This window comes from Erpetoichthys calabaricus, chromosome 4 (genome assembly GCF_900747795.2).
Source record: "Erpetoichthys calabaricus chromosome 4, fErpCal1.3, whole genome shotgun sequence".
Taxonomy (NCBI): Eukaryota; Metazoa; Chordata; class Cladistia; order Polypteriformes; family Polypteridae; genus Erpetoichthys; species Erpetoichthys calabaricus.
The window spans coordinates 92,534,541-92,547,522 of NC_041397.2; the positions used below are offsets into that span (position 1 = coordinate 92,534,541).

At 35.8% G+C, this 12,982-nt stretch overlaps 1 protein-coding gene across 3 annotated transcripts in view; it reads left to right on the forward strand.

Moving 5' to 3' along the window:
- LOC114650153 (protocadherin-9) overlaps window positions 1-12,982 on the forward strand; it is an 892,982-nt gene that overhangs the window by 106,470 nt on the left and 773,530 nt on the right. For 2 of the 3 annotated variants that reach the window (XM_051925668.1, XM_028799626.2), the window contains exon 3: window positions 11,519-11,620. The exons of the other annotated variant lie outside the window; for it this stretch is intronic. In XM_051925668.1, coding sequence (XP_051781628.1) covers window positions 11,519-11,620 — 102 coding nt within the window. The remainder of the gene's footprint in view (window positions 1-11,518; window positions 11,621-12,982) is intronic. 3 annotated transcript variants of the gene reach the window in all.

The window sequence follows — 12,982 nt, forward strand, 5'->3', positions numbered from 1 at the left end:
GAGAGAGAGAGAGGTTAGGAGCACAAGCTGATACAGTGCATTGCTGCACCCACCACATGACAAATGAACTCAGGATCCTCAGATTAGGACCCAAGTGCAGCCATGCAACGGGTGACACCTCAGCATCACACTAGTTCAGATGGAGTGGAACCAGTGTGAGGTTTTTTATGGTGGCTGGAGTGACAATTCTGCCATCAACCCCCAGGTTTATCCCTGCAGGTTGGAGGGCCTACATGCAGAGCTAGATACAGATTAACATCATACCCAGGACAGAGCAGTTCCAGGTTAAGGGCCTTGCTCAGGGGCCCAACAGAGTAGAGTCACTTCAGGTGCTGTAAATTTTATTTGTAAATATTCAGTCATATTAATTTTATCTTATGCTCTTCTTTTTTTATCCTAAGCTTTTTCATACCAGAAAATTATGCTACAATATGTTCTGTTTTTCTGCCTTGACAGATATTAATCAGGCTCCTTAATAATCCCAGTATCGCTCAGCTTTGGCAATATTTAGCAAAGACAATGATTTATGTTTGGGGTGCACAAGGCTTAGCCTCATTACATACAGTGATATTGCAGATCAGTAGATAATTGCAGCATACATCATACATCCTTGGGCAACATCTTAGACTTACTAATCTGAGTTTAGAAACTACCTGTCATTTTACATGGTCAAAGTAAGAAATGAAAGTCTTTTTATTTTTTTGTTCATTACCATGAGAGCACCGAGGAAGCCAGTGTTGACTTTTAAGAGTTCCAGAAACTGCCAAATGACTTGCATGAAGCAACTAATGCTTTGCAAAGTTGGAGCCTGAATTATTCTGTAGAATAATATAGAAGAGATTTATGGAAATCTACATGGGCCTTTCATTATTCTGTTCCTTTGCGGCTCTCAGCAAGTCTTCCTAAGTGACTTGACAGATCTCAAAAGCTATAATTTTCGTTATTCAGGTTTAAAGAAATAACTCTTAATATGACATGCATGATGTATTCTTTAAAGTGAGTAAAGAAATGTGAGAAAGGAACAACAAAACAGAAGAAAAGAAAACAATATTACCATAAAGATTTTATTTTCTGAATTGTCCCTTTTAGTTATGCATTTATAACTCCCTTAAATTAAAAAGCAAATCAATGGACTCTCTGCGCCAGCTACTCACAATTGCAAGAATCCTGCTTTGATGAGACAGCACATAAGAAAAGAAACAGGAATCCACAAACAGTAAATGACAATATGCCTGTTTGGAAGAAGATTACATTAAGTTTAATGAGCATTTTATTGTTATCCCTTCTGATTACAAATAAATTGGTTCAATAAGAACAACACAAAAGAAATGACAGTAAAGAAGTTTAAAGACTGCTGAAGGTTTTAAAATTGATGCCTAATTATTAGTGTATGTCTAATAGAAAAATTACCAGAGCTATGTTCTGTGCGCTGTGAACAGAATTCAGATTCAGAGATGCTTGCTGGTCCCCTTGACATTCACCTTCAGAGAAGTACAGCCCAGGAGTTTCAAGCCTCCAAGACATAATGATCGAGGTGATTAGTAGGGGGTGGGGGGCAGTACTAAAAAGATAACACAGTGGGTAACCTACTGCCTGAAAAGTGCAAGATAATTGATTGATAAGAAGAGCAGTCACTCACTTCTCTACCTGAATTTTGCACACTGACAACACAAGGTAAAGGTCCTCTTTATTGTGGTTTGACAAAGAACATGATGAGAAAGTATTTAGAAAGCCTCCTTACTTCATTTTTCTTGTCATTCTAGCTTATTTATTTTAACTGTTAACATGCCAGTCATTCTCAAAGTACTAATAGTCATGGAGGATAATTTCTTGCCCAGACGGGATGCCAGAATGGAAGGACAGTTCAGTTTGCGGGCTAGACGAGGAAACGACTTTGTGCCTGCCTGGAGTAAGATAATTGATAGATCAATAGAAGCTGGAAGCTGGGAGCAGTTCCATCCCCCGTATGGCAGATGGCAGTGGTTCTCTTTTGGCATCCCAGTTTGGACACCTGCAGGGGTGCTTGGGTGTTGGAGTCTGGAAAGGCAACTCTGTCAGGGTTCCTGGGTGCCAATAAAGGGAGCTGTGTTTCCAAGGGCAATGGACGTATTCCCGCATTCAGCTTGAAAAGGAGCCCACTGCCCTATATCCAGGAGTCAGAATTGGGAGGCAGGGGGTGACAGTCAAAGAAGACACTACTCAGGAAGAAGAAATGTATTTAATTTTGGAGTGTTTTGGCTGGCATTTGTCTTCAAAATTGTGGGTGAAAAATAAAAACCATTTTCTTTGAACCCAGGATTGTGTTGGGCGACTATATGTCTGTGGTTTGGAGCTCAGGAGTGCCCTCTTGTGGTCATATTACATAAAGAGGCTGAAAAACTGATAACATTCCATGACTTGCTTTTTTTTTTTTTTTTTGTTCTTTATTTCGCCTAATACAATTTCTTGTATTAGGAATTTGTTAGTTTTCGCATACCCCTTGGGGTCAGAGCGCAGGGTCAGCCATTGCACAGCGCCCTTGGAGCAATTACAGGTTAAGGGTCTTGCTCAAGGGCCCAGCAGAGTAGGATCTCTTTTGGCAGTGATGGGGATTCAAACCGGCAACCTTCTAGATACCAGCACAGATCCTTAGCCTCAGAGCCACCACTCCACCCTGCTTATGTCTGGACAAAATGTTTTGCCCAATTTTTAAAATTTGAAGAATAATTTGCATAAATATTGAAATGAGTCTTTATCAAAATTTCACACTGCCATTTGTGATTTTACAAACTACAAGTTACAGTTTAAACTAAGCTCATTTTGGTTTCTAATAAATAAATTGTCCCAATATTTTAGTGAGATTCTTTTAAAAGTTTCAGAGACTTGTCAGCAGCTAGATATCTCCTATGTGGATTTGTGACCCCCCAACGTTAGGATCCCTTGGTGGATCAAGAAAGAACATCGGAGCAAGAGGAATTATAAACAATAGCATCTTGTGACCCACCACGAATCAATGGCTGAAAAACACTGAGATAGATGACTTCTATTCCAGGTTCACAGAACGTTTTACAGAAAGAAGTGCTTTCTGGTTTCAATCTTTATTTTCACCTATGTTCTCAAGTGACAGATCAACTTAAAAGCGCAAGATCCTACTATGGCATCCTGTGAGGTGTTAGACAAAGGCTACAAAAGGAGCTAGTGTAGAGTGTGGAGGAGAAACGGGAAACAATTACCTGTTCAGTAGAACTTAGGAGTCTCTCCTTCACTAAAATCCATTAGCCTTGGCAGGTAGTTATTGGGGTGTCTCTGGAAGGATCCTGGTATGGATCAGCTCATAGAGTGGGTTGTTGCCGTGAACGTCATGGTAGAAGAGGAACACTTTAAAGTGGAGCAGGGAATAGACATGGAAGAGCAGACTATAGGCCAGGTAGGAAACAGATGAATGGAGTCTTATGAGAGAAATTTGATATGGAGTCACAGTGTTGAAGAATGGCCACGGAAGCAGTGATGCATTCTGGAGCTACATAACCAACAGTCCTTTAAAGGGTCACCAAGCATCCATCTAAATGGAAGTTTATCCCTTAATTTCCTACCTCTTTGGGTTTTTACTATACTACCTTTTTACCATGTATACATGAGTGTTTCTCTGGGCACTTTTTGACTTCCATCTCTTAAAGACATAAAGACATACACAGTATGTTTTTTTGTCAGTGTTAGAATTGGAACTGTATGAGTGTATGAGGGTGTGCACCCTGTTGAAAGTTAGATCATGGCTTGCATCTAGAGCTTCTGAAATAACCCTGAATTGGATTAAGCAGGTTTTAGAATGTAATGTTATATTCCATTTAGTAACCTACAGCATATTTCAATTAACTATAAGAGATATTCTGGGTTGTATTGTGTTTTATTTATTTTTTCATTTGTGATATTATATGATTATTTTAGGGACTGGCCAAGCTCAAGGAAGGACTAAGGTTTAATACATTTTTTAAACATTTTTGGGGCCACATTCGTTCCTGCTTCTCGTTCCAAATAACAGGAACAACTTGGCTGGCTATAAACGGAAAGCAAGTTGTTCTAATCATTAATGTCTTATGTCTTCAAGAAAATAGAATAACTAGATTTGTCACAAGCCTGGATTGACCGTTAGCTAATATCACATTGTACGGTGGCTGACAAACAGCAAAATACAATATAAAATTACAGACACTCTTGCTCCAACTGTAATGTTGTAAAATGCTGTAATCTTAAAAGATTAACTAAAAACAAAGTATCAAGAGAAAAAGGTGCATTAATATATGAAAGCATTAGTTTTTGCTGATATTTCCATAATAAGGGAAGGTTGATCCATTTAGAAATGTTGAAGTTTGTCATGGTTTTGTGCATTGAATCCTGGTGTTTTACGCTGTCTGGAGCACAGACTGCAGATGACAGCTTTTCATTTTCTGCCCAGCAGTTTTTTGACCTGTTTTGTTTATCTCAATGTACCCGGAAACTGGTGCTTGCCCTTGCAGCATTGGGATGCAAGGCAGGAACCAACATTGGATGCAGTACCAGGATGGATGACTGACTGAATGGATGGTAGTCTTCATTTTGTGCTGGGAAAAAGAGACATACTATTTTGCGGTTCAACCTGCCCACTTGCTATTTTTATATCTGGGTTCAGGTTTAGTTGTACCCCTTACATTTCCCTGTATAGCCAGTCCTAGTATGGAGTTTGGAGATAAAAGTGAATTGAATAAAGTATCCACATGCAACATTGTAAAAGAAAAAGTTTAATTAGTTGAAGCAGGAGGCTTGTTGACATGAAACAGTTTAAAAAATGTTTTTGGACTTCCTGGCTTTTCTTGTTTTTGTATTGTATACAGTAACAAGCCAATGATTACCTTTCCTTGAATGGATGTATGAGCAACACATTGAAAATAAATTACTGGAAGCTTTTGCCTGAACTTGTATTTCTGACATTGAGCTACTAAAAGATTATTGTAAGGAAGAGTCTGCTGTGCAAGCAGAGACATCATAGTTTTCTGTTTGAATATACAGCATATTTATTTCTTTACAGTATACTTAGTTTAGCTGTGTGCAGAAAAATGAAATAAAGGGAATAAAATTCTTCACCTAGACAGTAATGCAGAAAATAGTAAATACTCTCCAGATAGTAGGTACTGGCTGCCTTGATTATCAGGAGTCAGTTGCTTCATATGCTTAATGTAGACTTTCTCTGCCAGAATGTGCGTTTTTATATAGTCTATTAAAAATGTTGGACACAAATTAAATGTCTATTTTAACTGTGTTTTATTATTATCTGCTTTATTTGGATAATGTCTTTACACTCTTCCTGTACATGTGCAATTTCAGGTGATGCTATCTGACCGGAATACGGGGTTTTGTGTTTTGTCCTCTGTAACTGAAGTGACATCTCAGCCACCACTGGATCTTGCTTTGAACCCAATGCAGCTCACTCCGCATGCCCCTGAATTAGATTTTGTGGGTCCACAAAACAGTTGGAGAGATGTTTTTTTTATTAGTGTATCCAAAGTATAGAATTCATTTTTTAATTGCATGTTATATCGAGAATTTGCAATTAGGTAGCACAAAATGAAATTCTAGTAATTAACCCAATGCGACTATAAACTAGTATTTACAAATAAGGATAAATACACTTAGGTTAACTATACTGTATGTTTGATCAAGTCAACAATATTGTTAAACATTTAAATGATAATAATTTTAAATAAATGGGTAAATGCAGTATTAATTCTGACATCTTGCTTAATTTTTGTTTGCCTAAATATATTTTTTTAAAATGTAGTTTTCTTTCTTACAAGTTGCTTCAAAACATGGGTTATATCCACAAGGACGTCATTTTTTTGGCTTGCCCAAGCTAAAACCTGCCCATCCCACTTATCATGTTCAGAGTTTCCAGGGCAAGGTTGATACTTGGTAACACAAGGTGGAACGTAACCTTGGACAGGTCAGCAGACTATATCAGGGCGTACAAACATACAGAAATACTTTTTCATACAGAGTTGTTTTTATAAGAACAAATCCACTTAACAAGCTTGTTTTTGGATGTGAATACAAATATTTCAAACTGCTTTGTGACGCTAATGATTGTGTGGAAAGTTTAGCCTCTCAAGCAAAATTACAAAAAACAAATCTTTATTTGTCATAATTTTTTAAATAATTGATATACAGTATTAACACAGATACAGTACAAGCAAGGAAACTGTTCTGAATATTAGGTATTTATTTTTATTGAAGGGACATATTAACCTGAAGTTTTGCTGTAAATGTAGATGTATGTCCAGTGGTATCTTTAATAGTTTTTTTTTTAAATACACCCAAGTCACAATTTTTCAAATTAAACTTATTTATAGAGTAACACTCACAACCAGTGTGAATACATAAGGTGGTTCACAAAACAGGCTGCTTTTTTCCACTCGATATAAAATTACATGTTATCTTTGAAACCATATGATGCTACATTTGGAGGATGAGGCTATTCTTGCTTTTGTAATTGTATATTTTTAATTTCACTGTAAAAGAAGCAAGTAAAACTAAAAGATTACATTGATTTCCTTAACACATTAATTTCACTTCATTATCACTTGGAGCCAGAAACTATTCTGGCAGCATCAAGTGCAAGAAAACCACAAATCGTGAATGGAGTGGCAGTTCTTTGCAGGGTGCACTTGGACACATCCACAGTGATGTGCCATGAATACTGATGGACGAACCCCACTGAATTTGCTTTGCCTTAACTTCAGTGAAAACACCGAAAGGTTCAGTACTTTTGCCAAATTCAGCAAAATGCATTGAGGTCAATGTGGAAGGAGAAATTGAAGTAGATCTGAGTGGATTATAATGGTGTAGTGGTCTTTTAAGTCCACCTGAGGGCTATGGAAGCGACTGACCGCTACGCTGGACTGAGTACTGGAGCCAAAAATGTGACGTGAGCTGTGAGGAAGCACAATGTTTTAGTTTTATTTGTACAACTCTGGTTCTAATATGTGACCATTAACAGGATTAGGTATCAGAGCAGTAACATTTAAATAGAGAGGAACAGACAAAGGACCCATCTAGTCCCTGGAATCAGCAGCAGAGGTCTGGAAATCTCAACTGATCCAGAACTTTTTCATTTTTATGAATGTCTGTTTTGGATGCTGCAACTAATCAGCTGGTGGAAGGGGGATGATAGAGCAGGTGCTGCAGCAACAACAACTTTGTCAGGTGCCATTTTAGATGCTGGATTTAGGGGTTGGCTGGGGGCAGAGGGGGCCTATTATGCCTTAGTATTTGTGTGATGAAGGACTAGCACTGTAAGCTAACAGATGGAGTAGAGGAAGACAGAGAGCTGCACACCGGCAGCCTCTGGGTACAAGCTTCTACTCTCTGTTGTGCATCTGAGGACTGACTTCTGCTCACAGACTCTGAACCTTTATTATGATGGATCAGTGTTATATATTTGAGAGGGCTGTTACATCCAACATGGACTACTGCAGCTCTATGATGTCATGCTGGCCTCACAAAACATCATGGGGCACTGGGAAAAAAATAGCTTATGCCAGCTGCACAGCAAACTTTCAGGGGAAGATTTGGCAAATAAGGTCAATGACAAACCCAGCAAACTTGCTGCAAAAAATGATTAGCAGTAATAGTAAAGTAGCACCATACTACCCTGAAAAGAACATTAATAATAAAGTAAAATAATGGTCTGGGGTGTCTGATGTGTTCTTACTCCCATACCCTCTGTTAGGAACTCTTTACTTTCCCATTTTCCTTCATCTAGACTTTTCCTCACTTAAGTTTTCCATTATCCGGCAGAGGCAATATGCATCAGGGACAATCGCTGGCACTGGTCTGAGCATTGATGCACCCAGGTCTTGGCTGCAACCCTAATCTTTAGCTTTTCTTCTCTATAATGGGGTAGACACTGTGCTGTTCCCTCACTTGCTGTTTCTCATGAGATCCTTTACTCTTTTGTTGTCACTATGAATTTTAAAGTAGCAGGGTTGTGTTTGGCTGCATTATGAGGTGACAGGGTGAGGAGTGATAGAGTGAGGGATAGGTGCTGAACAAGGGGCTTTATTTTATTGTAACTCACATCAAAATGGCTTATGTTTCCCTTTAAAATGTTTGTTTTGTATTTCAATTAAAATTTGATCACAAAAAATACTAAAATTGCTAAAATACAATTTATTTTAAAGAACATTATTTTCCTGTTTTTCCTAAAATTTTATGGTTAGTAAAAATACAACTTCAAGAGCTTAATGTATTTCCACTTTACTTGTTAAAGGGGATTTTTGGTTATTCTTTGTTAATAGGCATTTTAAAAGTCAGCAGTGGTCAGAGAGAATAACAAATGAGTAAAATTATGTGGAGTTGGTTTGTCATGGAAATACTCCATTATAACATTAGTTTTCAATAAATTTGCATTTGAACTCTGAAAACATCTAGACATATTTTTATGCAGGGTACTAGTGCTGTATAGTGACTTGTTGATTTAAAGCTACGGTTGATCTCTCTTATTTGCCAAATATAAAATATTTTTCTATAACAATCCAGAACAGTGTAACCCTTTCCAAAACAATTGCATTATATTTTTTATATACAGTTTTTTTATATATAGTTTGCATGTTCTTCCTAAATATGTGGGCTTTCCACTGGGTGCTCCTGTTTTCCTACTAATTTATCTTATCTGTGACTGTGTGTCTGTGTACGTGAGAGGGCTCAGTAATGGACTGGTGCTGTTTCCAGGAAAGTTCTCCTCTTAGCAACCAGTGCTTATGGCAGTCCTAAATGTGGATAATGTGTTTGAGAATTTATGTAATGTTTTATCATAGTCCATATTTCATGAGTTTTTATACATGTTCAGAATCAGTGAGTGTTTCTATATTGTATCAGGTTCACTTAAAAAAACAAAATAGCATGATGATTTCTGGGTAGACAAAAAGGGTCTGAAAATGACAGGAAATAATGCTAAATCTGTGTCATTAATCAATTTTTTAACCTTGTCATAAAGATGTTGTATTCTAATAAATTTTAATAATCACTTGCCATAACCTGTCTATGTTCTGTGTAGAGGTCATATGTTCTTGCTCTATGTTCTCATGAGTTTCCTCCATTAACTCCAATTTCCCATTTTCATTATTGCTAGATTAATTTGTGAGACTAAATTTCTTGCTATTTGTGAATGTTAGGGTGTGGGGTTATGACCTTTAATGGGCTTGCTGATGGTCAAGGGTTATGTCTGGACTTTGCTTTTCTGGACCCCAACGGGCTAACAACAACGGACGTCTGCATCTCCTCAATCTGATATTATCTGATTAAAATCCTGAAGTGCTTCTATGTATTTTCTGCACTCATAATTGCTATTGCAGGGGCACTGATAAAAAGCACTTTGGTGCCTATAGTGAAACCAAAAAATAAATTCAAAATTAAAAAAGTATGCTTTTTCTACTTATAGTATGTGCAATACTGTATAATCAATATACTGTATTTCTAGATTTAAATCATACTCAATAATGATACATAACTAGTTCTTATATAAACATCTAAGCCAAGCCTTCAAAGCAGATTACTTTTAAACCAGATTATTTGGCTCTTAAGAAAATGGTTTAAAGTAAATATTTTCATTTTTTATCATAGCATTATACAATGAAGTATTAGTGTAATCTTATCAGATATAACTACTTTAATACATACCAGTGGTTCCATTCAGAGTGCTGTAGTTCAAGCATAGCATATTTTACAAGAAGTAAATTTCAGTTAAAAAATGTGGTGCTGCATGCTACCTCATTGTAGTATGGAAGATCAAAGCATATATCATTTAAATAAAATACTATAAAAAATGATGCAAAAATGTTTTACCTTAGAATTCAAGGTACAAAGAAATGTATAATAAAAAGTGTCATCTTTACCTATCACAGTTTACTTATTGGTAGGGATAACTAATGGGGGACCTTATAGTATGAAAAGGAAAATATTTCATCATGGCATGCTGTTCTTTCAGACTGAGTGTTTCACCCACCCATCAAGGACAGTTCCCTGATTTGCAAATGCAATGCCACAACACTCTTGTTTCCTCCTTCTCTCTCTCTCTCTCTCTCTCTCTCTCTCTCTCTCTCTCTCTCTCTCTCTCTCTCTCACTCACACACACACTCATTCTTTATCTGTCATTACCCTGTCTTCTTTTTGTCTTTCACTGAGCCTTTTCCATACCTTTCCTTCCAAATCTACATTCAATTAATCCATTCTAAATTGAGTATTTTTGAAGTCAAAATAATTTTAACACAACTTTGACATATATTAATATTCTCTGGAAACTTGTACTGCTAAGTAAAACCTTATTTCTCCATAGAAGCATTTTCTTTACGTGTAATATACTGTGTTGTTGTCCTAAATTAGTTTTAGGAATGATATTATAATTAATAATATGAAGGAATTTGCATTGCTAACAGAAAAATTAAAAAGAACTGCATTGTCAGGTAATGTAGATAGACTTATTATTTGCACCAAATGTGTATATAAAAAGAGTGCATTTTTACCATTTATTATTATTATTATTTTACTTTTTTTTTTAAAGTATACCACATTCTATGGGCCTTTTTGAAATTTAGTTCAGACTGAAATGGGTGGACAATTCATTGAATAAGCCCTGTTAACTGGCTTATCTTCTTACTTGTTATACACCATCTTAGAAAACTTGTCCATCTTTTCTTTGCTCCCATGTTTAACTATTTCAGAAGTTATTTAGGTCATCATAGGAAAAAGTTTATCTGATGGTATGAATTACCAGAATTACAGCAGAGCCTTGTGGCAGCCACAGTGAAATTTCTTCTTTGTTCTCTTTGTGCAATAGTGCCTAAAATTCATAACAAAGTTTCAGACTGGTGCAAGGCCAGGAGCCAAATTTAGTCTGTGTCAAGACAGTATGTGTCCCAGATTTCCTACAGTACATACTACATTAAAGACTTGGCAATAAAAATGTTTTGTTTTCTTAGACACTTGATTTTGTCCTGTATCCCAACTTATGGAATCCTCTGGTAATATTGTTACTGAATATTGTTAGACATTCACAATTCAATCAGTCCTTTATGTAACACTGATATTGAGCACATCATTATTGGATTTTAGCTTCTTTGAAATGCTCTTAGATTTTATGAAAGAACCTCAACACAATATGCCTTTACACAGAAATGGGATTATTATCAGCTCTTTGCACCTGGGACTTGGGTTAAACTTCCGACTCAATCACAAACTGAGTTTTACAGGTTATCACCCTTTGGATGTGAGCACCAATAAGTTATTTATTTGGAGAGCCAGGTCAGTTGTCATAATGTGAATGTGACTTCCAAATATGCATTTCAAATCAAATTTATCAGAGAAGTAATGTTCAAGATTAGACAAATGATTATAGACTGTCATCGCTGTCTTCCAACTGCATAGAGTGCCTTATAGCAGTCCTGAAGCCAGCTCAACCATTCATACAGCAAATTAATGCGGTTAATCCCATTTTCTTGAATTTTCCATAAAGGGAACATTAACCCGTGCCAGAACTGAACTGAATCCTGAATATCTGGACCTTCGATCCCGAGCAGAACTGAATTCCGAGTATTGGACCCCGTGCACACCCCTAGTGAGTACCGATGGTCAGGTTTTTTAAAACATCATCTATAATTTAATAACTTTAATTTGGGAATGGTTTTGCTGTGGCAGTATCTGTTCAAATTTCTGTGTAAATGTTATGAAAGTTGTGCTTTTTTGCAAGTGTCTCAGTGAATCAGTTTTTTTAAGATTTCTTGGCTTTATGGAAAACATGGTTTATGAAAAGCAACATTTTTTTGACATTTAACAAAGAACAGAGATGAAGATCGCAATTCATTGATTTAAATTAAGATACTTTTGTTTTTAATGGTGCAGTAAATGTTCAAAACTATAGAGCTGTTGTTTGTGTAATGCAACACTTCTTAAACCAACCAACACACTGTGAACCCAACCTATAAAAGCTGAAAATTTATCAGACGATTTAGACTATACCTGACATAATTTTATGAGTAGTCTTTCTGTTAGCCATTAAGAGTGCTTAAGAGCTCATCAAAAGATTGTTTCTTGATTTGACATGTTGTTGCCCAGATCTTTTAAAACATATTGTCTTAATTTATAATGGTAATGTGCAATATTCATTTACTGAACCCTTTAAATGTATGTAATTATTCAATAAATATTCAAAATTCAATGTTAAACGATTAGCAAGAAGTGGAAATTTTGTACTAACTTGGATATTGTGTGTGTGTGTATGTATGCGTGTATGTGTGTATATATACGTATATATATATATATATATATATATTGTATGCGTGCGTGCGTGTATATATATATATATATATATATATAGATCACACACATACATTTGTTATCAGTGTTTCCCTGGTGGACTGCATATTATTAAGCCTTTACAACCAACCAGATTTCAACATTTTTTTTGCAAACCTTTTGCTGTTCAGGCTTGTGTTTTTACATGAAAATGTTTTTAATGCAGTAATTTTATGGTGTGTTTACTTGTAATAAATTCACATTTTTGATACATAAAACATTTTCATATAAAAAAAAAAATTCAACTGACAGAAAAAATGATTTTTACTCTAGTTTAGATTCAAATTTAATTGACAGTAATAGGATTCAAAGATGAATTTCAAAGAATATTTGATAAATAAATGCATACTAACAAAGATAAATTTTAATTATAAATCTAAAAATAAATAAATAAATACAAATATGAAGCATTAAATTACAAATTACATGGACTTGCATTTTAGACAGGCAAGTGTATAGGGATGTACTCAGTGTTTGCATATCTTTGTATTTCTTTAAATTGACAGAAACATGGTGATAACAGCTCAAAAATATGCTTTAGGAAAATTGGCAAAAGAATAACAATAAAAAAAAGGTTACCTCATTAATTTTTTTTCATTTCATCATAACAGTGGGTATAGTAAAC